The following is a 27,240-nucleotide window of genomic DNA, read 5'->3' on the forward strand; positions in this document are numbered from 1 at the left end:
GGAGGCTATTTTTTAATACCAATATAGAATATCTTTTGCTGCTGGCTGGGTTTTAATAGTTCGCTCTGTTTTTCCAATGAATTAAAGGTTAAGCATGATGGAAGGAATCAGGGTGAATGGGAGACAAAGTGACCTGGGGGCCTGCTCCTGCCCCAGGCAATGACAGTTTCTGTTCTTCCACGTTCTAAACCCAGGAAGAGCTGAGGCTGCTCTGCTCCCAGTCTGCTGCTCCTGGCCTTCCCAGAGCATCCTGGTGTCTCTCCATACACTCTTTTGTATTTAACCTATAGGCTGCTGCCCACTCCTCCCTCAGCTTGTGCATATCTTCAACAAAGCATCAACACATAGGAGTGTCGATCTCCTTAATTTCTCCTTTAACTGCCACTTAAAAATCCCATAGTTGATGTATGTTTACATCACTTGAACCCCTTCATTCATGCCTGCGTGAATGCCAGCATCTTATTTCCTGAAAATACTAATTTTTTCCCTTGCAAATTGCATTTCCAATGAGCAAATCAAAATGCATTTATTATCACCCAAAGCAGCAATATGAAGAGGCCTACAAAGGGTTGTAGGTATCCTACCCTATCACAAACATTGCAACAAACTCCAGTAGCATAACCATAATGAAACAGGACCTGTGCCCATGAGGTAGGTTACAGAAGGTAGGCTGGTTCAGCCTACCTCAAGCCTTCAAACTCACCGTAGCCTGACTGCCATCACACGTGCAAGGGCCTTCAGAGCTCTGCAAAGTCTGCATAGGTGTTTCTTCACCATGTTTACTGTGTGATTGCATTATCTCATCCACATCCTGTACAGAGAGAGGCAACAGTGGAAGCATTTGTATCATTATTGCCTTATTATGCTAGAGAAGCCTCAAAGAGCAGCAATCACTCAACCTATAACGGTCCTGGCCCAAGAGTATTCACAGAGAGAAGTTCTCTTACACCTCTAACATTGTTATATAGAAACTAACAATTGAGCTATCACAACATTATTGAGACACCGTGAAGAGAGCGGAATGCCACCAAAATTGTAGCCGATTTAGTGTGTTAGATGCCGATCTCATGTACAAAGAGAAGTTCTTTCACAAATCATCCCCAAACAAAATGCACATTTTACAGCCTTTCCAGCAATTAGTGAAATAAATTGCTGCTACCAAATGTGCATTTCTATCTACAGGGTTTTTGTCAGGCTAGAAAAAATTAATATATATAATCATAGAATAATTTTGGCTTGAAAAGACACTTAATCTCACTGAGTCCAACCAATATGTGCAACAGGAAAACAGATTTTAAATGGCAAGTGTGATATGGAAGACGGAGGATCTGAATAAGACTGTCATGTCCTGCATTTCTACAGTAATCTTGCTTTGCAGACTTCAGCAATACCTAGGACTTCCACAGACCTTCTCCACAAAGATGAGTTCCCATTTTCATGGAGATAAACCTGATTGCATTACCTGAACAACGCCATCTGACAAGGTACCAGAAGACCAGGAGGTTGTGCTGTCTTCCTTGTGCCTTTCATCATCTCTTTCTGAAGGCCAGAAGCTCGCATCTTGCTCTGTAGCTGCACTTCCCTTTGAAAGCAGCAACAGCTCAGCATTAGCTTGTGAACAGAAGCTCAGATATTCCATCGGGCAATGTAAAGGACTGCAAAGTACTTTGCTCTCCTTCTGCCTTGTTTATCTATATTGTGTTTTCCAAATCCCACCTTTTCCCTGGCTGTATAGCTCTGCTGCAAGATGAATAGCAGCTGGATGACATTGATAGTTTTCTCTACCAACCTCAGAGTATCTCATTTTTTTACACTATTTGAAAACATAAAAAAACAACAGAAAAAAAAACCCCATCTTTCTCCAGTCCTGTTCCCTGAAAAGTCCTGTATGTAAAGAAAACTGCACCAATGAAGGTGAACAATCAGAAACCTTGAAACTGAAGTGCTTTGATCAGAGTACTAAGACATCACCTGTAGCCAGGATGTTTGGACTTCTTCACACTGTCTAGCCATGGAGTTTCATCCTTGCCTAGCCTAAGGCAACCCCTCCAATACTCTATCACCTCTTCGCCACATTTCCTTTTGATTATTGTTGCAATGATGTAGCAAAAAGGGTAATTAATATCCATAGCAATGATGTCAGAGAAACAGAAATTCTTCAAAACTTGGTTGAGGCCACAGTCCCTCGCAGGAGATGCAGATGACAGCAGCTGGTCACCACCAGCCCAGGCAGTCTGTGACCTGCTGGGCAAGCTGTGCTCACCAGCACTTCTGCACATTCCTGATTCCATTCATCTTGTTTGATCTGTAGGTTGCAGTACAGTGTGCAGAAAGTTTCATGGATTTTTTTTTCCTCTTTTTCCAAAAGCTATTAACTTTGTTATGAAATTTTCCTCCCCTGCGGCTCACCTGGGAATTCACACTCCCCAGATTCAGAACAATCTGCTGAGTCATGTCTCCAAGTTTGTCCCATTCTCCCAGAATCTCTCCGATTTTAACTGCATTCCCAATAGTCTGATCATGCCCTTTTTTCCCTAAGCTCAAATGCACAAATAATTTTGGTTGTTTCTTTAAAGTTTTAGCGCTCCAGAGGCTGTCTAATTCTGTCTGAACCCCACCCCCGCATATAAACTTTGGCATTTAGGCTCATGTTTTTCTACTAACACTTCCATGAAGTAGCTGTTACTCTACAAGCAGGATAACAGAATGAGGTGCTGTGTAATACTGGTTTAGTAATATTGGTAGGCTGGCTCCAGTGCAATTTCTTCAATTAGTATCCTAGAGTGATAATAGATACTTCAACTTGTTCTGAAGTATTTTGGATTTACACATTTTTCATAATTTGTCCTGTAGCAAAATCTTTCATCTTACATAAACAGCTGTATACATAAGATATACTGAACTCACCTTGCTGCGGAATGAAGAGTCTTCTGATTCTTCATCTAAGGAAGGCAGAAGAGACATAATTCCTCTTTTTTTCAGCTACAAAAGTACACACAGAGAGACAACCCAATTATAAGTGACAACAACAGTAAAAGACTCTAATGCTTGTAAACCAAAAGAAAGTTACCACTTGTGGTCCCACTTTTGGAGAAGCACTGAACATCTGCCACCCTACATTAAAGTAATTGAAAGCTGCAGGTACTAAGCAGCTCTGAAAACTGGGACTTTTCTCTATGCTGTAGTATTTCAATATCACAGCTATCATTGCAATAAATTTCATTTTGCTCCATGAAAATAGTTTACTGAAAATCCCAGAAAAACTCATTATCAACAACACTACACATCGAGAAATTTGCTGTTGATTGCTTAATGCGAACTTCATGTTGGATCCGCTTCTGCTAAAAATAAGCAGAGGCAAACTTCTCTCCTGCCTTCTCCTAGACACGCATCACACTCAGTCCTTTTGGGACCATTCTGAAACACACAGGGGAGGAGGAGCAGTATTGATTCACAGCTGCAGGGGTGCTCCTCTCTCACAGCCACTCCTCCTGGAGGAAGAAAGGTTACTTACCTTCCCTCTTCAGCTCTCAGTGATTACAACATGATGCTCCACTTACCTGCTGACCAGAAACATCAGTCCCAATCAAGTCACTGTGTTCCAATGCAGAAGCTGTGGGTTCGTCTCCTGATTCAGGCACTTCTTGCTGTAAGCGCTGGTGAAGCTCAGCCATTGAATTCTTCATCCCGGTAAGGATATCTTCCTTTCTTTGGCACAGCTTTATAATTTCTTCTTTTACAGCTTCCATGTCTCCCTAAGGAGCAATAACATCTGTAAGCATCTATTTTTTTACTTAACCAAACAGGAATGTAACAGATGATATCAGCGGCACATCTTACTGGGACTGGGGGTATTTGACTTTTTTCCTTTTTGTGGGCATTGGGACAGTTCCCCATTGCCACTGCACGAGATGTCCAGATACATGCAAAACAGCAGCAGCAGATTCAGCTCAGGACAGCACTTGCCACCTGTAATGCAGAAGTTGGTAGTCTGGAAGGAAATGGGAAAGGCTGGATAACTAACTCTGACTAGGTCCTACATAGCCATGGGAATACTAGTTTCCTTTGGGACAGAGGGAATGCAGCTAGGTGACATTACTCTGTGTGTCACAGCAGGTGATGTTGCTTCCGACTACCTTCTCTGGAAACCTGACACAAAACACTTGGGATAGCCTTGATGAGGGCAAAGACAGCAATGAGGGTAGCTCAGGGTTGAGTCTTTGCTGATTCTGGCCTAAAAGAATGAAACACAAACCATTCAGTGGGTTTTAGTGACATGGCAAGGGACAAAATTATCCCATGTCTTTGAATGTTATATAGGGATAAATGGCCCCCAACAGAGTACTGGGTCTGTTCAGCCTGGAGAAGAGAAGTTGAGAGGAGACCTCATCAATGTTTATAAATATCTCATGGGTGGGTGTCAAGAGGACAGACCAGACTCCTTTCAGTGGTGCCCAGTGACAGGATGAGGGGCAATGGGCACCGACTGAAGCACAGGAGGTTCCATCTGAGTATGAGGATTAAACAATAACCCAAGTAACTCTGCACTAACAAAGGGGAAAATAAATCTGTCTTGGTCTCCTCCCTGGCCATGGCATTGTTCTAGCCAGTGCTCTGCCCTTAGAGCTTTCGGCGAGTGCTTTTCTTACCACCCAGTCTCCAGGTGAGCAAAGGAAGCACAACTAACAGAGTAAGACAGGGTGGGGAATAAAATGCACCACTCACTTCATTACTGAAAGTCCTAAAGCTCTTTGAAGCATTGTTGCTTGCTCATAAAACCAAAAAGTGGCAAAGTATCCCATTGCACACTAGGTTCAGTACATCAGAGCAAGCTTTGATGCTAGGCTTGAAATAATAACAGTATTGATTCCACACCATGCTCTATCATGGTATGAATAATGCCATGCAGGTAATAACCTGTGACAGATGAAAGCAGTGAGACTGCTGGTTCTGTCTTGACTACAGCTGCTTCTGTTAATAACATTTGTGTGGCTGCCTGACGGGGAAGGTGGAGGTAGGAACCCCAGTGAATTTTCAAAGAACATGGCAACTCTGCTCAGATAAGGTGTTTTTTTCCTTTTGTATACTCAAAAACACAACGTAAAATCTTCCAAAGGTAGAGGAAAGAAAAAGTCCCCTGTGGCATATTTTTATAAATGTCCACTAAGAACAGCATTTCTATTTATTTCGTTGTAGGACGAGACTTCACAGCATACGTTTACCAGTTACCAGCCAAAAACCTTCTCAGAAACCAAATCTTTGTTAACATCAGTTCATCTGAAGCCCCTCAATAAGATGGGCAATTCCATTGCCCGCTTCTATTCTTGAAATGCTACAATAGTGAAACAGGTTTTCTTCCGAAAAAAGAGCTTTTAAACAGAAAGCCCTGCATTCGAAGACAAAAACAAGTGAGAATCAGGAAATGAGTCATGCTTAGTACTAGCATCAAGCCACCAACATCCAACCACCTGAAAGCAGAGCAGCTATGTACTTAGGAACCTACCAAGTGATTATAGTTATTAGGCAAGTACAATGTATGTGTATTAACTTTATTGTGATTGCCTGCAAAAAGCTGAGCATTTCAGAGGCACTTTACAGTTATTACACTTAATTGGTAATTTCTTGACTTTTGGAGTGCTGTTCTTAAAACACATCTTATTTTCCAGTAAATAATCAATTCATCCTCTACAGAAAGCAGCTGACTGCGGGGAGAAAAGCAACATATGTTTATCAGTTGATGAAAACACAGTGTGGCAGTGAGGACGAGGAAAGGAGTCCAAAGAATCTAATCCTAACCAGAATCACCAAAAGTACCACTGCATGGTCAGCGATCAGAAACGGACTCAGTTCTCCCCTTAGGCACTATCCCAAGCTGTTCCCTCAGCAGCATTAGCAAGATGCTGAGCTATCAGTGTTGCCTATTTTCTCATGAGAAAACTGTCAGCTGCCATGAAATGAGCACTATAAATTTCCCTTAGAATTTGATATCGGTATGAATCACACATCCAGGTCAACAAGAAGTATATTATGGAAGATATACCCAACTGGCAAACTGATATTAATTCTAATATCTCTTGGTATATGTCAGCTTACGTATGCATAGTCACACTGTGGCATTCAGTTGCCTCCTTGGCTGTGGCGGGGAGGGGAAACATGCTGCTATTTCTCGGTGTTCTCCATCATCATGATCAGTATTAGCCAGCACAAGTAACAGATGTGAGAGAGAAAACAACGAAACCCACCTCTGGACAATGAGCCTTCTCAGCCAGTGGCTGATCTTCATGTGATATTTCAACCAAGTGGTTCTTTAAGAATTGTTTCGACTTTTCAATTTCTTGCTCACATTCTTCTGTTTTCTTTACAGCTTCCTGTGAAATAGTAACCCTCATAAATAATTTTGAAGTAGTACAGAAACAAACTAATCAGTAATGCAACAAACTTGTACTGAAGCCTCTCTTGCAGCTGTAGTCAAATGTAAGAGAAACTGTGTTTGTTTGACTAACTTTGCACAACCCTACCTTCGTTAAGTTTATTACTCAGTTGCTAAAGACAAACAAACTGCTCTATCCGTAAGTCAAAGTACGGTGCAGTATTGTGCCTGGGAGCACATCCTTGCTTACTGCAGAATAGAGCTATGAATTTGGCTGTAAAATGAAAATGCAGCATGTTCAAACACATTCACTACAATTAAGAATTGGTTGGAAAAAAAGAAAAAAAAAGAAATCACAGGGTTTCATATCAAGTTAGAAAGCCTACCTGGTTTTTATTGGTGCTCAGGTCTTTATTGCCAGCTAGTTCTGCACTGAGCAAAACTGAACTGTGCTGTACACCAGGCAGACACTGCAGCTCAGAGTATAAGCCAACCACAGTACCTGACAATTTGAATACTTCCTATAAAAACGATAAGTATTTCCACTTTGTGTGAGTTTCCTCTTCTTACATGACTTGTAGGAAAACATATTCTGTGTTATAAACGGCCAAATTCACTTCTATTCATTGGACAGTGAGAGCAAAATGTCATCAACCCCCCCATGCAGAAATCAGCAATCTCCGCACACATTGCTCATGTTTGTCAGCCACAGCCTTTCACGATGTCTCAGGTATTTAAGAAATTGATACATCTACAAATCACAATATTTTGTGAAAACATTCAATTTGCAGAACGTGTGGTGGCTCTGTGTTTTCCGACCTGTGAGCTGAGAACCAAAGAATATCAAAGGATTATTCCTCGGGTGTCTGCAAAAGGTGACAAAGAAAATGCGGCCTATTGTCAACAGGCTTGAACTTACTCTGCCGACAGCAGCAGAAGGTTCTAAACAATTTTTTTTTTTCCTAACAGGTTTTAAAAGGAAGAAAAAACTATTTTTCCCACTCTAAAAAAAAAAAAAAAGCCAAATTGTAGAGGAAGATATTTAATTGTGGCCTGTAAACTTAATGCTGTAGCTGAAGAATCAGAGGAAAAAACTAGTAGGCCTTCTGTTCAGTTTTAATGAGAAACTAAAAGGGAGATTCTCTTACCCATACCTTCACTTACACATGAACAGGAGGGTTTATTAACAGGCAAAATGCATCATAATACCTTTACTTCCTTGACTAACTAAAGATTATTAATATTTTGTATGTAGACTCTAATTTATTCTGTCACAGGCCAATATGTGAATTGAGCCACTTGCCTGAAAATAACTCATCTATTTGCTGCTTTCCACTGAGGCTCCAAAAAAAAAAAAAATCTCATTTTATCCTTTTCCTAATATAACATAAATTATGCCATATATGTGGGACTGAATCTCTTCCAAGAAGCATTGCCTCTCTTTTGAGTTATTTCCTGCTTAACATCTGCTCCTTACTTTTCATATTGTGGTAATGCTAGAAGAAAAGGCCCACCTGCCCGTAGCGCTCGTGCAGGCAGGCATTGTGTTTGCTATGGAAGAGCTTACTAAAAATGAGCACAGTAACTCATCAGATATGCAAATACCGCCAGTCTCTTGCACAGAAAACCGGTAGGAGCAGCTGTGGCTTCCAGCTCCTCTTCCTGATGATGTTATTTCGGTAGCGATAGGTGTGGTACTTGACAGGCCATAATAAAAAACAGAGGGCAACACTCCATACGGATCTAAGTCAGCTAAAATCCTGCCCCAAAGCATTTCTGTTACCTATTACAGGTTTTCTTTTCATTATACTTTTTCAGGTGTTGCGCTGCAACTTAATTATACAAGTTAGTAACACGATATCCTATTGCATCACCGATAGCAAAACAGGAGCAAACACATCCAAACACCAACATTTCAAAACTAATCCTCAAGAAAAAAAAAAACTATGTATATATTTGTACATGAATCTTTCCCCCCATTAGTTTTCCTGTCTAACAGGATCCTTACTACCTTTCTAAGGCAGCACTCAAAATGCATCCTTTAACAGCTTTATCCTTTGTTATGCCTTAGCTGGTGCTAGACTTGTATTGTGCTACTGCCGCTTTCAACCCATTCAACAGGATTGCAAGATCTTTTTTGCACAGTTTGATGTCCCAGCTGCCAAGAATTGCAATTTTTCCAATCTGTTTTCTCACAAAGAAATTTCACTCAGCAGATTGTTGGATGCCTATAAGACAAAGGCAAATGCTGAGCAAAAAAAGGTTACAGCTGTTTCAAAAAGGAGAAAAATCTAAACCTTGACCTAATACTCCATATAAACCAGCTAGAAGCCTCATGATAACACTCTGTAATTGCAAAGAATCCTGTTTCTGATGTTTTCAAAGTGTTTTGAAAATTCTTGAGTATTTAACCTGTTAGCTCTTTGAAACATGTATGGTTTTTTTTTACCACATCCATTTTTCAGACATAAATTTTATGGACTAATAAAAAAAAAGATTGTAAGGGTCATATGGACCTCATATAGTCATTCCTTCTTTCTGAAGTCCAAGTGTGCATTAGTCATGTAGCAGGTTTGAGTTCTAGTTTTGGTGTGGTGCCCTTAATTTCACAAACTGAAAATCAAAGATGAACATCCATGTTTTAGCTGCCACTTGAGTCTGCTTGTCCTCGGAAAATTCCCAGCAGGAAGTTACGCATTTTAAAGAATTCTGCTTTATTGTCATTGGTTTGGAAAATCAAATCAACAAAGATACTGCACTGTTTTTCCAGGTGCTGCAGTCATCCTGCTGAGAAATAGATGGGTCACGTGGGAATTCTCGTATCTCTGCTGACGTGAGAACACACGTAACTGAACTCCAGATTGCCTCCAAGTATATGTACCCTGGGCAACGGAGCGTGATGCAAATATCTCTGAATTAAAACCTTCCCGAGCTGGTACAACCACATTGCTCAGTGAAGTGCTGCAGAGACACTATTGCAGGTTTGCAGTCAGCATTGCTGATTCATAACCCTTATTGCCCACGAGTTAACACCCACTGGCCCCCCAGCACTGCCTTCTCCTGCAGCCATGGGTCATGCCAATGCTGTTACATTACTTCCGTTTCCAAACCTGGTCCAGCCAACAGCATCTCCAAGCCCCCTGTCACACGTTCACTTATGCAGACACATCCTTGCATGGGACCTTCTGAGGGCAGGAGTTGGCCTGCCTCAAAACATTAATTAATTAATCAAGTGACAGTGGCAGAAAATGGTCACTTTCCTGGCTCGCTGATCTGAGAATATCATCTTCAGGAACAGACTTCCCAGCAATTTCTGTCTCATGGCTTTCAACAAAGAACATCCATGTTCAAGATAAGTTTGAGGACTTGAACGTTGCCATTGTGAGAATCTGCATATAACACTGGACTTCAATCACCAGTTGTGCAAACCTGGCTATAAGACACTTAGGCCTTAATTTCTTCTACAATATGCTAAAACACACGGTGTCAGTTTTGACTAAATTGGAAAACTGAAATGGATTTCAAGACTATCCAGTGTGCCTCGTTATAGTATCAAATTACACAGGAAAAAAACAGAACCAAAAGAATCCCCCAAACCTTTACATGGAAGACAAAGTAGGTATACTATATACCTGTAAAAACAATATTGTCTAGTGATCAAAATTATTATAAAATAAAGATCGTTTAGGTGATAGCAAAGAGAAGAAAAAAAATCAAATACCTCCAGTAGGTCATTTTGTTCCTTAGTAATTTTTTCCAATTTCTTCAATTCTCTCAAGAGTTGTCTTGCTCTCTGGAAGACGGAAAAAGGTTGCGTTTTCACCCCTGGTAGCTGAAGTAATTCTTCATAGGACTGTATGTGAACAATGGTCTTCTGCATGGGACCAACGTGGTCAAGTATAACCTATTAGGATAGAGAACAGATGATGGATGTGATACTGAGTTCGAAAAACCAACCTCAAAAATGTATACTACTGTCATGATGTGCACAGGTTCTATTTCGTGAGATTCTCATTTGAGAAAGAAGAATATTTTAATCTTGGAACAAATAAGTGAAAATCCATGGTCAGGCTGTCTAAAGCAAGAGGAAGATATAACTTACATTTACAATTTTGCTTTTTTCGCATCCACATACATAAAGTTTGCATAGTGACAAAGAAAGGGTCACAATCAGATTGGTTACTGTTTACTAAGTGTGTCATTTCAAAGTAGCACATTTTTAGCACTGAAGACAGTTAAAAAACTGGTGTGAACCCTCTGATGTGACTTTAGCTTACTTTGCTTTTCCTTTTTTGTGATGCAAACCAGCCATGAAGTGTCCTATGTTAAAGCTAGGCATTTTATGATGGTCCTATGAATGGTCTTATCAACACAGCCGAAATGATGAACTGGGATGGAAGCCAAGAGAAATCTCTGAAGATGGCTCTCCTCTCAAAGACCATATCACAATGGCCCAAGCAGATGCAGTTTACAATCACCTTTATCAGTTTTGGATCAACAGAAATGTGCAGTTTCATACCACAGTACGTGTTTTATGGAAGACTCAGTGATCAACTAAGAAAAAACAGACTCGTAACTTCAGTTCTCTGAAAGAAATATGAAGTCCCACTGAGGCCACATCCAGCTGAGAACTTCAGAAGAAAAAAATATAAATACAAAGCACCTCTGGGCCTTTTCATTACTAATATTCTTGCTGAATTCCCTCTCAAGAAGATCTAATTTTAAAAGGCACCAATTGGAATAGAGATGCTTATTCTTTTATTCATTCAGGATTTTTTTTGTTATTAGCGTACTATCCAGGCTTTAATTTAAAAATCAGGAAGTAGTTGAACGTTATTTTCCAGAATAAATATTACTTAGTTTCTCCATAGAATGTGGCCATTACAAAATCGTTCTCTAGATAACAGAGCCATGAGAGGTACAATTATATATATACATGCTATATAAATACATACACTGAAACTGAACCCATGCTTTTTGCATTTCAGTCAGCTAATAGTGTGGACTGTATATGGTATGAAAGAAAAGATACCATAATGCTTTGCTCAAGCAGAGAAAGGAAAACCATCTGCCCAAGGTATCTTTGCAGTCAAGCTCCTGCATGATGAAATGGTTTTATGGTAAGTCAGTCCAGCCTTCGTTTCCAGAAACATCTGCTAAATTTTGCCTCCATTTTTGGAAAAATAGGGCCTGATTTTCAGACTTTCAGATTACTTACTGTTTGATGCTAAGCACAATGATCTGCAGCAAGTGTCTCATAGTCAAGCCATAGACTTTCCAAAAATGGAGATACTCAAATATGGTAGGTATGTCTGACAACGTGTGCTTAAGTTCCATAGTGGAGCTCTCTATGAGCGTGTTCTCAGCAGTACTTCAATTTCAAATGGTTTTGTTCAAACCATGACTGTGCTTTTTGAAGAGTTCTCCTAAAAGTCTCACCTTAGGGTTTAAATTGAGCAGTTGTCTTGGACCATGCAAACTGGATTCCTTTCAAATGAAACTGAAGCAGAAGATACACTCTAGAAGAGCCTCTGAAGACACGCAGCCACTAACAGATGCCTGTTGTACAGGATCAGTCCAAGGTAAGCGCCCAAGGCACACACAACACAGATAGCAGGTCCTCTACACCAAGTGTTTTGCCCTAGCAATGTGTTCCTGTTGGATTGCACTGCTTGCTACTGTAGAAACATGTAGCCAAAATCATGACTGAAATAACACTTTTAATCTTTGATCTAAGAGTCAGAATTCGTGTGACAGTAACATTTCAAAGTCATACACTAAAAATTTGTTCATGGTGGGTTGCAGTCACAAAACAGCCTTATGCTTTTGAAAGCATATTTATGTTCATTTAGGCGTAAATATATAGGGGGAAAAACCTATATAGCAGTTTTCACAGACCTGCCCATGTTTCAGTTGGTCTTTAGGAGAAAATTCTAACAGATCTTCTGATGACAGGATTGTCTTCATTTCGGCCATGTCCTTCTCAAAGACTTTCACATGAGATTCAATAGCATCCAGTTCCTAGAGTTTGGGAAGAAAGAATGTTTGTAGATAGTACAAATACCAAAGCCAGCTTGAAATTCTGCCTTTCACTTAACTTTAAAAAGAAATATTAATAATATTGAAAAACAAGTGTACCATATGCAGCATATGTTAATGGATGCTACCAAGCAAAAGGCTAGTTATTATAAATGATATATCATCATAACTTCTGGAGGAATTAAGTATCTAAGGTCACCTGGTCTGTTTTAAACCCTGAATATGGAACTAATCCTTTAAAAAAATCACATTATAAATTACCAGTAGTGACAAGACACTTTTCCAGTGATGATAGCTACCAGCATAAGAAACAGGTCTAATTACACTGTTGTAGCTTCCTATATGAAAAGTCCTATGTCAAATGGAAAATGGATCCGTATACAATACAGCTGCTTGTGAACTCCCACGGAGAGAGTCACAGAATAAATTAGGTTGGAAAGGACCTTTGGAGGTGTCTGGTGCCCATCAGAGCAGGTTGTTTGGGGCTCGATCCTGTTGAGATTTAGCTATGTCCTAAAAAAAATCCTTCCTAATATGTAGCTGGAATTTCCTTCATTATAATTTGTGCCTGTTATTGCTAATCTTACCTCTGCACACCTCAAGAAGAGTCTGGCTCTATCTTTTCTACAGTGTGCCATTATGTAGCAGCAGACAGCAGCAATACCCACCCTCCCACCCACAAACCGTTTCTTCTCCAGGCTGAACTGACCCAGGTTTCCCAGCCTTTCCTCCTACATTGTGTGCTACAGCTTCCTGACTACCTTGGAGGCCTTCCTGGACTCACCACAGGTTTGTCTGCGTCTTTCTTACACTGGAAAACCTACCCCGAAAAAAAGGCCTAGCATGATTTTTCAGGATGCTTGAAATATAAGCCCTACTCCAAAAATAAGCCTTAGTCACATTTCATTAAAAAAGCCAATTTAAATAGTGTCCAGGCAGCCATGCCTGTAAAAAAGTAAGTTTTGCAGCAAAAATTAACATAAGACCCTGTCTGATTTTCAGGGAAAAGGGGTAATACTGAGCACAGCACCACTCTTGCCCAGGCAGGCCAGGATGCTGTTGGCCTTCCTGTTGCCAGGCCATGCTGCTGTGTCATGGTCAACCTGCTGTGCCCCAGAATCACCAGTCCTTTTGGCAAAGCTGCTTTCTAACTGGTCGCCCCCCAGCCTGGATCAGTGTTTGGTTATGTTCCCTCCTGGGTGCAGGACTTTGCATTTGCCTCTATTGAACTTCAAGATGCTTCTGTCAGCCCATCTCTCCAGCTTGTCCAGGTGCCTCTGAACAGCAGCCCTGCCCTCCAGCCCTGTTCATTTGTCTGCCAACAAGCCCTGCATTTCTCCTCATAAATAAGAAGTTTCATCAATACTCCTGAACTTTACAGCTTAATTAGATACCAAACACCTTCTGATGGTTTGTTTCCAAACAACTAATTTCGTCACTTGGCACACCTACTAAAACCAACACAACTTTTTTCTACGCAGGCAACATAAGCTGTATTGCATAATGTATGATGAAGCTCTGATATAAGGCACTTATATATCACCCAGACTTACATCAGCCACATTCTGGATCTGTGGAAGGATCTCTGCTATCTCGTGCTGTAAAGTTGCCACTTGATCATCTAATTCATTTAGCTGTTGCATTACATGATCTGTTTCAAAGACCGGTGCTAGCTCCTCCAGCTCCAAGTAAAAACTGTGTAGAAGATTTTGCTTTTGCTCTGAGTCTTCCAAAACCATCTGGAGACAAAATATGAGCTTAGTTTGATCCATCAATAGTGAACATGAAAGTTTCATGGAAGACCAGAAGGAATCAGTTTTAATATCCTGTATGTCATTGAGCATTGCATATATTCCAAAAAGCTCAGTTCAGACTAAAACACTTCACTCATAATGGACAGCTGCATCCTGCAGGCAGAAAACTGAGAGGCTGATGCTATTATTTTAAGGAATCAGTTAGATAAAATAGGTCCGCATGAGCATGATGAAAAGCATGGAGGGGAAGACTGCAAACTCAGAGAGGTCCCACCCAAAAAAATAAGAAAAGTATGAGATCCTGGAGGAGATTCCTCTCCAGCTCCTGTGTCATGGTCAGGCTGACCCCAAGTACAAGAACAGGACACATTAGACACCCAAAAAGGGTTTTCTGCACATCAGTCTGCAGACCGCAGATGTAACAAAATGCTCCAGAAAATATCTGGCCAGCTGTGCACGATGGGAAGATTGTTCCCACCTCCTGCAGCTAATGGGATAAGCTTTTGGATTAACTACAGCAAATGTCTTTATGAAGAACAGTAAGAGTTGCAAGAAATACATGTGATCCACTTGCCTCTGTGGTGTACAAAGGAAAGGACTGAATGCGCGTGTCAGCACTAATGCAAACCTTAGGTGCATTGCCAAATTCACTAGTTTCCCAGCCCAGAACACATAAAACACTTCAAATCACCAACACAGGAGACAATAAGCTTTTTGTCACAAAAACATTCAAAGATTTTAGAAATCACAGTCTCCCCATTGGGGCTACATGCTCTGTAACATATCAGTCCACAACAGTCAGCTAACTCTTGTAAAGAACTCTTATTAGTTTTAATACAAAAATCTATGTTCAGAGCACCATCTTTCTCTCCTGGCATAAGCCAAGAAGTGGCTGTATAGAAAACTCGAATTTCAAATATGAAATTGCCAGAAATTGTCTTGGTACTTGCCTGGCCCTGATCTTCCCTGTAATATTACAAACAGCTGATTCTTGAAATTACCAGCCACAATTACCAGACACATAAGAGCTGCCTTCCAAACTGCAATTTACTTCAAAGTTTCCACCTATCATACAGGCATCAAAATACCATTTTACCCTTTTTGGGTAAAATACACAATACAGATAGTACCGAATATATTCACGTAATTGAAACTGATTATAGCCATACAGTACGGTAACAGAAGACAACCACAAACTTTTGGAAGATGGATGTATTATAGTTCAGCACTTTGACAAGATAGATATGTCCAGCCTCAGAAAGTATCTATATTTAATGTCAGCTATAACTATATTTCACTTTAAGGATTTACTGAAAACAGTAAATTCTTTTCATCAGTAAGACTTAAGAATGCAAAATTCTGTCTGTACAGACCAAGTGGTTCTAACAAGTCCATATATCTGCATTAGCACTTACCTGAAGGTCATCAGCATGTTTGCGTAAGCTTTTTGCAGAGTCATGTTGAGCATCCGCTCTCAGCAAGCAGTTGGTGTTTTCTATCCAAACTTTCACATTCTTCAAGAGTTCATCATATTCCTCCATCTTGTTGGCAGCCTAGGGAATGACAGGATTTTACCAAAAGGCACAAATGCATTTCTATTCACCGTATAGGATAAATGCATCTATGGACAAGATTAAAAGAAAACTAGATGCACTTCCATCGAGGTCAGTTAAATTAGTATGGTGAAATAAAGCTACAAAAAGCCAACACTCGTACAGCAGGCTTTGGACTCTCTACGCATTTCACAGTCTTTGATGATGTTTTATCTAAAGCCTTTATTTTGGTGGGGCTTTTTTGTTTGCTTGGTTGTTTTTGTTTTGTTTTGGTTTATAAGATATAACTTTAAAAAAATAATACATTTTCATGTACCTTGTTTAAAATGGCAGTTCTGCGCTCGGCGAGTTGCGAGACCTGTTGGTACTGCTGAAGGGGGGTCACTAAGATATCCATCAGCTCCTGTGCGTGGCAGGAGTCCTGCTCCACTATATCATGCACTTCTGCATCTAGTTCATTAAGTTTGTAATGCCAAAGGTCCAGCATATCCCAGATTTGCTGCATGTGGAGAGAGGGGAAATGAAATATAAGGTCAGGCTCAAAGATAACAGCAGAGTTATTTGTTCTTCACGTTGGTCTGTGGAATTGCAAAGATTTTGGAACTGATATCTTGAGAACAGAACACTCTGCAGCTACCAGTGTGATTCACAGTTGAAAAAAGCACATATTTTCCTGTGAGAAAGAATTGGGAAATATTCACAAGTTAAATGCTTGCTTGTACTTCTACAGACATAGAATGAATGGAGGCCAATTTACACTCCTGCTAAAACAGACTTTGTAGGAACAACCAAAAATCTTTAACACCCACAAAATTTTGGGGGAAGATTACCTTCTGAACTTCTTTGGCTTTTGCAATGTTTTCGCTCTTCTGTTGCAACATCTTTTCAATAGCTTGAAGGCCGTTGTTGATAGTTTCTGCTTTTCTTTTCAGCACATACTGAGGAGATCTCTGCAAGATTTCGAAACTAACCTGTCAGAGTAAAGAGAGAACAATAGGGGAGATTACAAAGATTTGCTTGTTTCTGTGCACCACCTCCCCAAAAATATTAAAATTATTTTTATGTTTCTCTTGATGAATCACTTAAAACCACAGGAATGGAGTTACATTTGCAGGGAGAAGCATTAACGCGAGCAGGTTCAACTTTTGCATGTTGGTCAATAATTTCCTCTCACTTAGAAACAAGTAAAGAAAGGCAACCCCTGAAAAAACCATGAGACACCGCAGCTCCCTGGGAGCTTCACTTCAGCTGCCCCGTTCCAGTCTGTGACACAGGCTGATTGTGTTACACCAGGGAAAGGGTCACATTTGGATTCGTGCTGTAAGAAACCTGGAATGACACCTTTATGTCTCAGCTGGCATACGGAAGGAATACGGAAGTGCATCAACATATATAGCGGACTTCTAAATGTAAATTTAGAGTTTTATCATGAAAATAAAAGGCTCTGAGCCCCATAAAGTATGTGGAACTTAATGTGACTCTGCAGAACTCCACAGAAATAAATTTAAAAAAAATTGGTACACTGGAGGTCCTGATTTTCTATGTAAAGAGAAAAATATTCCATAAAGCTGAAGTTTAGTAACTGCATGAGCACAGAACTGAGCAACACATTCAAAGTACCAAGTTATGATGGACTAGGTGAAGTGCAAGGAGTGAGAAAGTCCTTGCTCTTAGCCCAAAGGGACATCTTTTCTTACTAAACTCTGCTCACTTTTATGATCAGTCAAGCACCAGGAAACTGTTAAATCATGGTAAATTCTTTGTGTGCTGCAGACATGGGGTTTATTGGGCATATGCACATTGCACAGCTCCATGCTGCATTGATGCAAAAGATTTCTAGTTTAGTAGTTATTCTGGTTTGAAGCTTCTTACACTGAAATACTTTATCCTTTTTGTGGGAGTAGGAATTAAGATCACTATTTAGTTAATAAACTATTTATCCATGTTTAATTCTTAATTTCATTAACATTATTTATTATTTATAGATTGCAACATGTAGTGTCAGACCAATATAATACCCCTAGTAAGGTTCTGTACTGATAAAAGTGCATTAATCAAAATAAATACCTAGCAAAAAGAATTACAGTGCTCCTCTCAAATTCTCATGCTTATACAAAAAAAACTATGAAGCCCAGTCTGTCCACTAAAGACTTGACCATCACTACTATCCTGGAATACACCAAACATTAAAAACTATTGATGTTTATAGTGCTAGTTTCCAAGCCAGAAGAGAATAATGTATGAATTATGTGATATGGTTGGAAACGAGAAAGCAGACCAAGCACTGATTTCATATCTTTCCTCAGAAAAAATTCAGTATCTGTCAATGCTCTGGTCATCAGTCGGGTGGGATTTTAATTTCAAGCCGCCTCATTCGGACAAATTTATTATATTTTTAACATAAAGAAGCATTGCATCAAAAGTACAATTCAGTTTCACTTTTAGGTTAGTAGATTTAAAAGAAAGCAGAATGCCACTAAATTTAACACATGCTGGTATCTCCTACTATATAACTAAATTCATCTTCAGTTCCATTAGTATTTCTTTTGTTTCCTAAAAGCAGTTTTAAACATTCTAAGATAATTTATATTGTTTTCTATTATCTAAGTGTGAAAAGTAAATGTTATCTAGTTTTCAGGACCAGTTCTTCCACTCTAACATGTAATGTGTGCATTGGGATAACCTTTTATCTCAGTGAATGAAACAGTAAACAGCAAAAAAAGAAGCCCCAAAGCATAAACACTTTTTACTTCCCTTCTCCTTTTCTCTCTCATCCGAAACACTGATTCCATTTTGAAACAGAAACCACAAAGTTAAGCAAATTAAAACTAATAAGCTGTAATGAATATGTCTTCAAATATTTAATGCAACATAAAACGAATGATCTGATAGACAGTAACAAGTAACTGGATTTCAAAATTGTTTTATTAAACTTTCTAGGTTTATCAAATTAACAGAGATTTAGCCTTTAAAATTAGCATTAAACCTTATTATTTCTGAAATAAGAGAATGGAAAGCTTTTTCTTATTTTAAAAGTAACATAAATGAATAAATATCAATAATAATTGCACCATGCTAAAATCTGACCTCAAACTTACAGTATTACCCCATTTTCCTATAACTTCACCTTCAGTTAACTGTTTATAGCTGCAAAAAGCCAAGGCAGTGTTATTTAGTTATTTAAATTCCCCGACTATGTTTAATGGAACGCAACCATGTCTCAAGGGGTGGTAAAAGAACCACGCCACAATACGCTACCACCTGTGCAAATTAGATTAAAAAAAGCCGGTTTCAAATTCCTCTTTTAACACAATTTTGAAAATTTCTTCTCAGTTAAGCTATAAAAACTTTCCAATCAACTTTGACTACTAGTTCAGTTTGAGAATCAGGCTGGATAGAAGGCAGGATCCATATCATACCCGAGGCTTTATTGCTACTGGTTCTGCCCTGTCTTCTTTTAACAGAACACTGCTTACTGCAAAGTTATTCTAAAAGGAGACAGTTAACAGGAGGAATCCTTCTTCATGCATACATTTTCACCAAAAGGAAAACACAATGAAAATAATCAATGTTTCAAGTTGAAATTCATAGTTACAAGTCATTAAATATCGCTGTACTTATCTATACATTACAAAAAGGTAAATATGAAAAGTACATAGACAGTTACCTTCTCTTCCAGGCCTTGCAGTACTTTCTTGCAGTCCTCCAGCTGCGTTTCGATCTCTGCAGGAACTATTGTATACATTTCAGAATACTTGATCCGCAGTTTCTCCATGATATCCTTTAGAGCTTGACTTTCTCTATCAATCACAGTCTGAACCTCCTACAAAATTAAGAACAACTTCAGCAGTTTTACCCAGTTTTTACTGAGTGCATCTGCATGTGTGTATACATAAATATGTGTGTATATGTATATATATATATATACACACATACATATTGTGTTCTATATTTCCTACCACAATTATGATTTGGAAAAGTTGTTTTCGTGATATCAAACCTAATTTGATTACGTCTGCAAGCAGATTAAGCTTTGAGAAACACTCATTTAATCAAATGATGCTTTTCAATCTTTTTGTCAGAATTAATTAAACTTGATACTGCCCCATGTCAGGCAACTGACGCACTGATGTTTATTGACAGGTATAGCAAATCATTTGAAGTGTTCCTGTAATTAAATCTTAACCTTTGTGCTCTCCCTTTTGCCAAAAGTGCATTTTCTCTTTGAAAGATGTTTAATAGCCAACGTTTATTCCGTCATTATTATAAACAACACAAAGGCCACAGAAAGCAACAGGTTTCAAGCTGAAGTGTCTGCTTTCAGGCAATTATGCAGAGCAGCACAGCAGGCTCCTTTCAAAACAGTGGTTTCCAGTTCTGCACAAAGAATGTCGGTTTTATGAGATAAAAGAAACTTGAACAACTGTCTACAGCCTGTGGCCTAGAAATAAAATCTGATCCAATTCCTCTTGCAGAAAGTATGAAGAAACTCATTTGTTTTGAAGCTTTTCTAGAATTTCAAGCTGGAAAGTTCTGTTTGGTTGCTTTATGGTTCCTTTTCCCAATGCTCAGCTGTTTGAGAAACTCAAATGTTAACTCAGGTTATTGGGGAAAAAGATCTAAAGCTCCTATCAGGCAATGAAAGACACTAAAATTAAAATACTTTGCTTTTTCGGTCGGGGTAATGGTAATCCATGAACTCCTAGTCTTCCCTTGGGAATATTTTCCCTCACACAAATACAGTACACAGAAGAAATATGTAAAAATATGTAAAAGGCTGAGATTGATTTATTTCCTGTCGTCCCACGACAACTGGGTCCAATATTAGAAAACTCAAAACCACAAACAGCTGTGTGCCTCCTTCTACCATAGAGAAGGCTGTTGTTGTCAAATGGCCCAGTTAAAGTTGTGCCAGGATTTGCAGGAGTTTAGAGATTCCCTGACTTGAGTTTGAAAGAATCAGTTACAACATTAGTCTCCAAAACAAAGCTTGTCTCTGCAAACTGGTTTCTGTATACAAATGCATGTTTACATTTCACATCTTATTTAGCTGGAAAGCAGATGTCTGTCAAAACTGTCCCAATTATTTTCTTAGGGGACTAGATGATGTCACTTCCTATTTACACATTCATCTATATTGGTGAGTTAACCTGGATTTGTCATTTGGAAGTGAAACAGGCATTTCGATTCAACAAATGCAATGGAGCCCCAAATAATGCTATAGGTTTTATGGAAACTAGGTTTTCTTTGGAAGCAGGGATTAAATTGCCCTGTGATTTTGGCTTACTGGTGTTTGTATTGGGTAAAACAACGGAATTTCTCAATCCTTGCAGCTCAATCTTCTCAAAAGGAACAGGACCGCTGTGACATTCTACTACAAAGAAACCATTCGATGAGCTTGCTGCTAACATTTGCTCGTGCTGATTGCTATCAGGAACAGCAACAAGGTCTAAACTCACTTTTGGGTGAGTTTAAGTGCTCGGAGTAGCACAGTTTCAATGTGAGGAAAAAGAGCAGGTATCAAGCACTTGCAGTGGTAACATTTCCTCCTGGATACAACGAACTCAGTAAAAGAGCAGACCCAACTCTAAACGCTAATTCTAAATAATTTTAAATAGAAAAGCAGTCCTTTCAGACAAATCTACAAGGTTTCACCACGGTAAGGCTGGCTCAAAGTTTTTCAGAACTTCCTAACGATGTAGTTCACCTTTCTCTCTCATGCTAACTGACAGGAAAATGCTCATATCTGCCACCATGGTCTTTGGCTTCTGTAATTTTATCTGGCCCTTTACCAGCTTCAAGCATCCACCTTCTAAAGAAAATACATGTTCGGTACCCTCAACTAGTTTTTACACAAGACTTAGCAAAAAGAGCCCAAATTTGTCATAGAACTCAGTAGGCTAGAATAGTTAAAGTACTATAGTTAAAAGATAATTAAATACAATTAGAAATAATTTTTTTAATCAAATTTAAAATTTATGATAGTAATGCAAACACAATAAGACTAAACTGAAACAAATATAATTAAAATAATAAATATATAAACCCACAGTGTTAGGAATAACAGCATTTCATAAAGTCAAGAATTCAAAGAAGTGTAACAAAAATACACTGAAATGATAGAAACGTATAGACCAGGATGCTGCAGAGTGCTGGTTGCTGTGGTCTTGAACACAATTTGATTTCTAAAATGCATTTACCAGGTTAACCTTCTGATGTGGGACTTAAAATCCAGAGCATCTGAAGCTGCTTTGTCTGGGTATGCAGATGGGGATGGAGCACAGGATGTACATTAAACGTTCCTTCCCAAAAGGCACGCAACGGGCTGGGAATCTCCCTCCAATCTGGAAAGACTCCCATGCCTGATAACTGGACACCGTAAAGGGAGAGGAACACAAATCACTGACGTGGTAGGGCCACTCATATTCTGCTGAACCAGAATAATTATCTTTAAGTCAATGTGCATGTGTGTACACTTGGCAACTAATTTTATTTGGAGAAAGTTCAACATAGAACATATTCCAAATATCCCCACACAATAACAAAGCCGTTACCAACCTCAAGTTGTCCTGCCTTGCCACCAGCATCTTGTAACAACACAGATGCAGCATTCTGTAATGCATTTGTCACAGCATTTATTTCTTCAGTGATCTTGTTCCTCTCTTGAATCTCAGCTTGTACAGAATCCTTATGGTCTTGAGTCTTTTCATACAACCTACGAAAGATTCCCAGCAAGAATACATTAACTCTTAGACTCTATACTATATAGAAGTAGTCAAAGAGCAGGCTTAACATAGATATTTCCAAAATACATATGTAGAACTGCATCTGTCTGTATGTTGGTATTATTTTCTGTAACTAAATCTCTGAGTTTATGCCCTTTATTGTCTCAGTTTACTCAAAAACTAGTCTTCAGATATTGCTAAACAAAGTATCTTTGCTAGTTCAAATAAGATAGCATGCATATTTAAACAGCAAACAGAGCTCAGGTTCTCAAAGTCATAAGATGCTGGCAGAGCAGAAGACTTTCACAGAGATCTCCATGTCAAAAAGCAGGCATGGAGAATGGTGAGTACAATCACAGATTTGTGAGACAAATTTTAAATAGTGGCACTCATTTAGAAAGGCAAAAATTGCATTGTTGCAAAAAGACCAAGGTCTGATTTTCCTAAGAGTGGAAGACCCACATATCTCGTTCAAGTTCACAAGAGCTTCGAGTCTCCAAGTTGACCTTCATCACTTCTGATATCTTCTACACTAGAACACAAATTGCAGCCCACACCCGACATGGCCAAGGCTCAGGTCTTCTCAATAACCACTATCTCCCAATGCCAATGCTGGAAACAGCAGGTGGGTGAGATGGAGCATTGGTCTGTTCCAGTAGGGCATTCACTATCTTTTTAAGTGCCTTAAAGCTCTTTAATAACAAAAATAAAATGCTGTGTTTATAAGTAGTCCTATGTCATATCTCCAACAGAAATTTCACACCACTTACTTTTTACAGCGATCCTGCATTGCCTTTATCTCACATAAGGCGGGAAGGGCAGCTTCTGCCTCACTGTTTTCAGATGTATTCAGGATGTTTCTTATTCGGTGAAGAAGTAAGAGTAACAGGAGCTGTTGCTGGTTGATGTTTTCTTCAAATGAGCTCACAAAATCTAGTAATTCTACCAGTTCCTCTCTGGTGGCCTTCTCTTTCTCTTTAAGACTTTCTGGCTGTTCTTCCTGGAGCTTATCGAGAATTATTGTTTCTCGTTCCAGCTAAGTAAACAGCACGTCAAACCATGAGACAAAGTGCTTTTTTATTCCATCACGTTAAGTTACATTGTTCATTTACTTATATGCATGACTAAGTACTGGGAATTACATAGCCAGAGAGCTTGAACCTCTGAGGTGTGCCAAGACATTTGAGTTTGCTCTAACAAAGCACATAAACACACACAGTTGTTCTGTTGTCAGAGAATTTGTACTAGAAATATTTTGACTTCAGGTTCAAGAAAGGCTGGGGATAACTGGCTGATCAGTGGGTGTGAAATGATGTTCTGCACTGATCTCAGCCCTTTACATGTCATATTACTGTGGGCCCCATCCCTAGTGTGTTCCCCAAAACTGTTGAGCAACTCACCTCTTCATTGATGAATTTCCATTCCTGCTTCAGTTCTTCACAGTTAATTTCCAGCCCTTTTGCTGCCTCAAGCAAACCCAGCCAATTTTCCCACAGCACTGTTACAGTCCTGCCCAGTGCCCTGTCACGTCCCTTGCACAATCTCATCAGCTCTCCAGCGATCTGCCTCAGCTTGACAAGATCATCTTCAGCCGAGTCAATGTTGGAGACTAAAATCTTATAGGAAAAATTAACAAGTAAATAAACAGAACGATACAGTCAGGAGTGTTAATGAAGCATTCAGTGACATAATTAGGATCCTCTAATAAAATGGCAGTCACTCTACTGAGCTGCTTAAATATGGTTGTAATGAGAGAACTTTGCTGGCTAAGACTGTAGAGAATGATGGGGTAAATAAAACAAACAAACCAAACAGAAGAACAATGTGCCCAGGCAATTAGGTTGTTCTTCTTTCTGGTTATTTGGAAGGGAAGAGAAATTAGTAGATTTTACAGATATACAAAACGATGAGCCTGTAACAGGATGAGCACTAAAGGAGAAGGCAGCAAAGAGGCTGATTATAGTAGAGGTCTGGTGGGGAGGCTGGGTGGGGAAACTGGAAATTCTGATTTTCACTTCTGAGGGAAAGCGAGAGCAATGTTAGAAATTTGATCAGCCATGGTCCTGCAAAGACAAGAGGCAACTGAACAGAAATGCAACACTATCTTGAGCACAGATAACATTTCATTTCTACAGCAATAAGATGTACTCGTTTTACATGGTCTATTATAATCTGTGGTGTTCTGTAAAATATATTACGTGGTTTTATAGATACATAAATACAGGATAAAGAACTTCACTTCTTTCTACTATAAGATCATATGGTGTGCATGGCTGCTACATCACACTTTTGTGTGACCTTTTCAAGTTCTTCAGAGCTCCTCTTACCTTGCTTTCTTCTAAGTACTCCAAAGCTTCTTTATAAGACATTGGTATTTGAGACAAAGACTGTCTAAGCATCTTTTCCAGTTTGTTAAGATTATCACACACCTTGTCTTTGGTTTTCAGGTAGCTTTTGTATTTTTCAAAGTACCTGTATGAAACAATTTATAGACCAATTAAAACCAACCATAATGTCCACTAGAATAAACAACAAACCTTCTGAGCTAGTAGTCCTTACTCTTTTGCTAGTTATCTTCAACTAGCATTTGTTATACACTTCAAGTCTGGTATCTGAGATACTTTAGAGATGCAGGTACAAATGTCCCAGAGGTAAGAAATATAAGTATGTACATCCATGTATCAGCCATGGAACTGCCCAAAAGAATTATATGTCTGGATCCAAGTCTCCATCCTCCTCATACATTCCCAAAAATAAGTTCCTAGTTTGCAGCACACATTCTGTTTGTCACTATGATGTGTAGTCTGTAGAATTCCGATTTCTTATTTCTATCTTATCGTTTCTATTACCAAAGCCTTTAAAGTCATCCAATTCTTTGTTTATAAAAGCAGATTTTAAGGTTATGCTTGACAGAATCAGAAGCACTGGATTACGAGCAAGCAATTTCAAAAACCTTTATCTCCCAAACTTTTCCTGCATATGTATCTGAAGGTCCTTCAGATCTCTTCTGTACCTGTATTTGAAGGAAGGAAACTATGGCCTGCATCTTGTTTGGTCTTTAGTTTCTCAAGCCATCAGAACAGCCTATGGAAGACACGCATTAGGGGTCCTCTGAAAACTACTATAACCTGTACCAGCACTGGAGACTGTGGAAATGTGCTTTCTTCCGATTCTGGCACCATATGACACACTCAGTCAAGCCCCATACATACTTTTTGGAATATACTAAAAACAATCGCATTGTAGATTATCAGCAATATGCTTATTGTCTGGTAATTTTCCTTCCATTACAATCACATCTGGGAACAACAGAAGTTCTTACAGTTCTTTCTGCTGAATTACCTGGTTCTATCAGAGCAGAAAGAACACTGTGTTTATCAGTCCAGTTTCTTGTAACAGGAACACAATCTAGGAGGATCTCTTAAACCTACCTCTGTTCATCAGCTTCCTTCCTTTGGGCCTTCTCCCTTAATGTCAAAGCCTTACTGACTAGTTCAGTTAAAGTATTTTCCAGACATATTTTGTCTTCTGGTTTCACAAGATTTTTCAGCTTGGAGTCCAGGTTTTCTATGTTAGCTTTTGCAGAGTTGAACTCTTCTTGTTTCCATTGTGGGGTTCGACAAACCTCCTCTGAGCTACTGAGCTTTGCTGGGGCAGACTTGACTTGAGCTTCATAGTCCTCAAGGAACCTGGCAGCCCTCTGAACAGCCTCGGTATAAAGCTCACCAGTCTTACACGCCTCCTCCAGAGCACTCTGGAAGTGTTAAAAAGACAAAGGAACAATCAAGAAAGGCTGCTGTGCTCCTCTAGATCACCAGATGGTCTTCTCAGGATTTCAAACCTGTTGTCTTTGAGACCAATGCTCCCGGAAGTTGCCTGAGGAGTTGAGGTAGGACACATGGCAAATGCACTCTACTACCCAGGCAGTCACAGCTCAGTGCTGTCACCTATGGACTGATTGCCCCCAACCATAGGAACGGGGATTATGAGGGAACTGCCAATACTGAAAAAGTCCAGAGAGAAGGATGGCAAGACACAAGAGCCGTGATATCTCTGATGAACATTGCAGTATATGTCCTGTTCAGACAAGGGAAGCCCACACATTGATGCTTTATTCTATGCCAGGGGATATCTCCACTACGACTTGCCAAACTGCTTCTTGCTAAACCCTCTTTTTGTATGGATCTATACACAGAATGATGTGTGGCTTTGCCAGCTCTTGGATTCCCACAGGGTAGAGAAACTTTGGTGTTGTACTTACCACACAATAACCAACCAGTGAAGATGAAGTACAACAAACCAGGAAATCCAGTAGCAGGACCATAAGCCCACCAGGGATCCTGAGTCCCTCCCCCTGTTATTAGCTACTACCTCATATTTCCTTGTTTGTACCCACTGATCTCTTGGGCAGTCAGTCAGGACACAGGTCTTCTTGATTGGAACACAGTTCCAGAACCTCTCTGCTGTGAAGGTTACCACTCTTCTGGTTTCTAACATAAATTTATTCACTCTTTCTCCTTGTATTAACACTGTCCTTTTCCATCCATTAAGTCTACCTCCAGCCTTGTTATATTTCTCAATTAAATTTCCCACTTGCCCTCAGCTTACCAGGTTGAGCAAATTCAGTTTTATTAACTTCACTCAACTCTCCTCATCCCTCTAACAGAATTTGTTCCAGTTTCAGTGGACCCCTCCTGACAAAGGCATCAGGAATCAGGTCAATCCTCCAGTGATGCTTTATCAATGCCTTGGATCCTGGTTGCCTTTCCTCTGCTCACTCTCCACATCGGTCTGACCTG

The 27,240-nt window shown here is 39.5% G+C and overlaps 1 protein-coding gene across 3 annotated transcripts in view; it reads right to left on the reverse strand.

Moving 5' to 3' along the window:
- The window catches only part of SYNE2 (spectrin repeat containing nuclear envelope protein 2), a 196,753-nt gene that overhangs the window by 82,692 nt on the left and 86,821 nt on the right, over positions 1-27,240 (reverse strand). For all 3 annotated transcript variants that reach the window (XM_065838733.2, XM_065838734.2, XM_065838731.2), the window contains exons 51-67: positions 25,873-26,195; positions 24,769-24,913; positions 23,842-24,057; positions 23,212-23,477; positions 22,275-22,431; positions 19,384-19,539; positions 16,547-16,687; positions 16,033-16,215; positions 15,579-15,716; positions 13,963-14,148; positions 12,269-12,391; positions 10,092-10,274; positions 6,243-6,368; positions 3,561-3,755; positions 2,908-2,982; positions 1,463-1,582; positions 704-811 (exon numbers count right to left, since the gene is read on the reverse strand). In XM_065838733.2, coding sequence (XP_065694805.1) covers positions 704-811; positions 1,463-1,582; positions 2,908-2,982; positions 3,561-3,755; positions 6,243-6,368; positions 10,092-10,274; positions 12,269-12,391; positions 13,963-14,148; positions 15,579-15,716; positions 16,033-16,215; positions 16,547-16,687; positions 19,384-19,539; positions 22,275-22,431; positions 23,212-23,477; positions 23,842-24,057; positions 24,769-24,913; positions 25,873-26,195 — 2,841 coding nt within the window. The remainder of the gene's footprint in view (positions 1-703; positions 812-1,462; positions 1,583-2,907; positions 2,983-3,560; positions 3,756-6,242; positions 6,369-10,091; positions 10,275-12,268; positions 12,392-13,962; positions 14,149-15,578; positions 15,717-16,032; positions 16,216-16,546; positions 16,688-19,383; positions 19,540-22,274; positions 22,432-23,211; positions 23,478-23,841; positions 24,058-24,768; positions 24,914-25,872; positions 26,196-27,240) is intronic.

Source organism: Patagioenas fasciata, chromosome 5 (genome assembly GCF_037038585.1).
Source record: "Patagioenas fasciata isolate bPatFas1 chromosome 5, bPatFas1.hap1, whole genome shotgun sequence".
Classification (NCBI taxonomy): Eukaryota; Metazoa; Chordata; class Aves; order Columbiformes; family Columbidae; genus Patagioenas; species Patagioenas fasciata.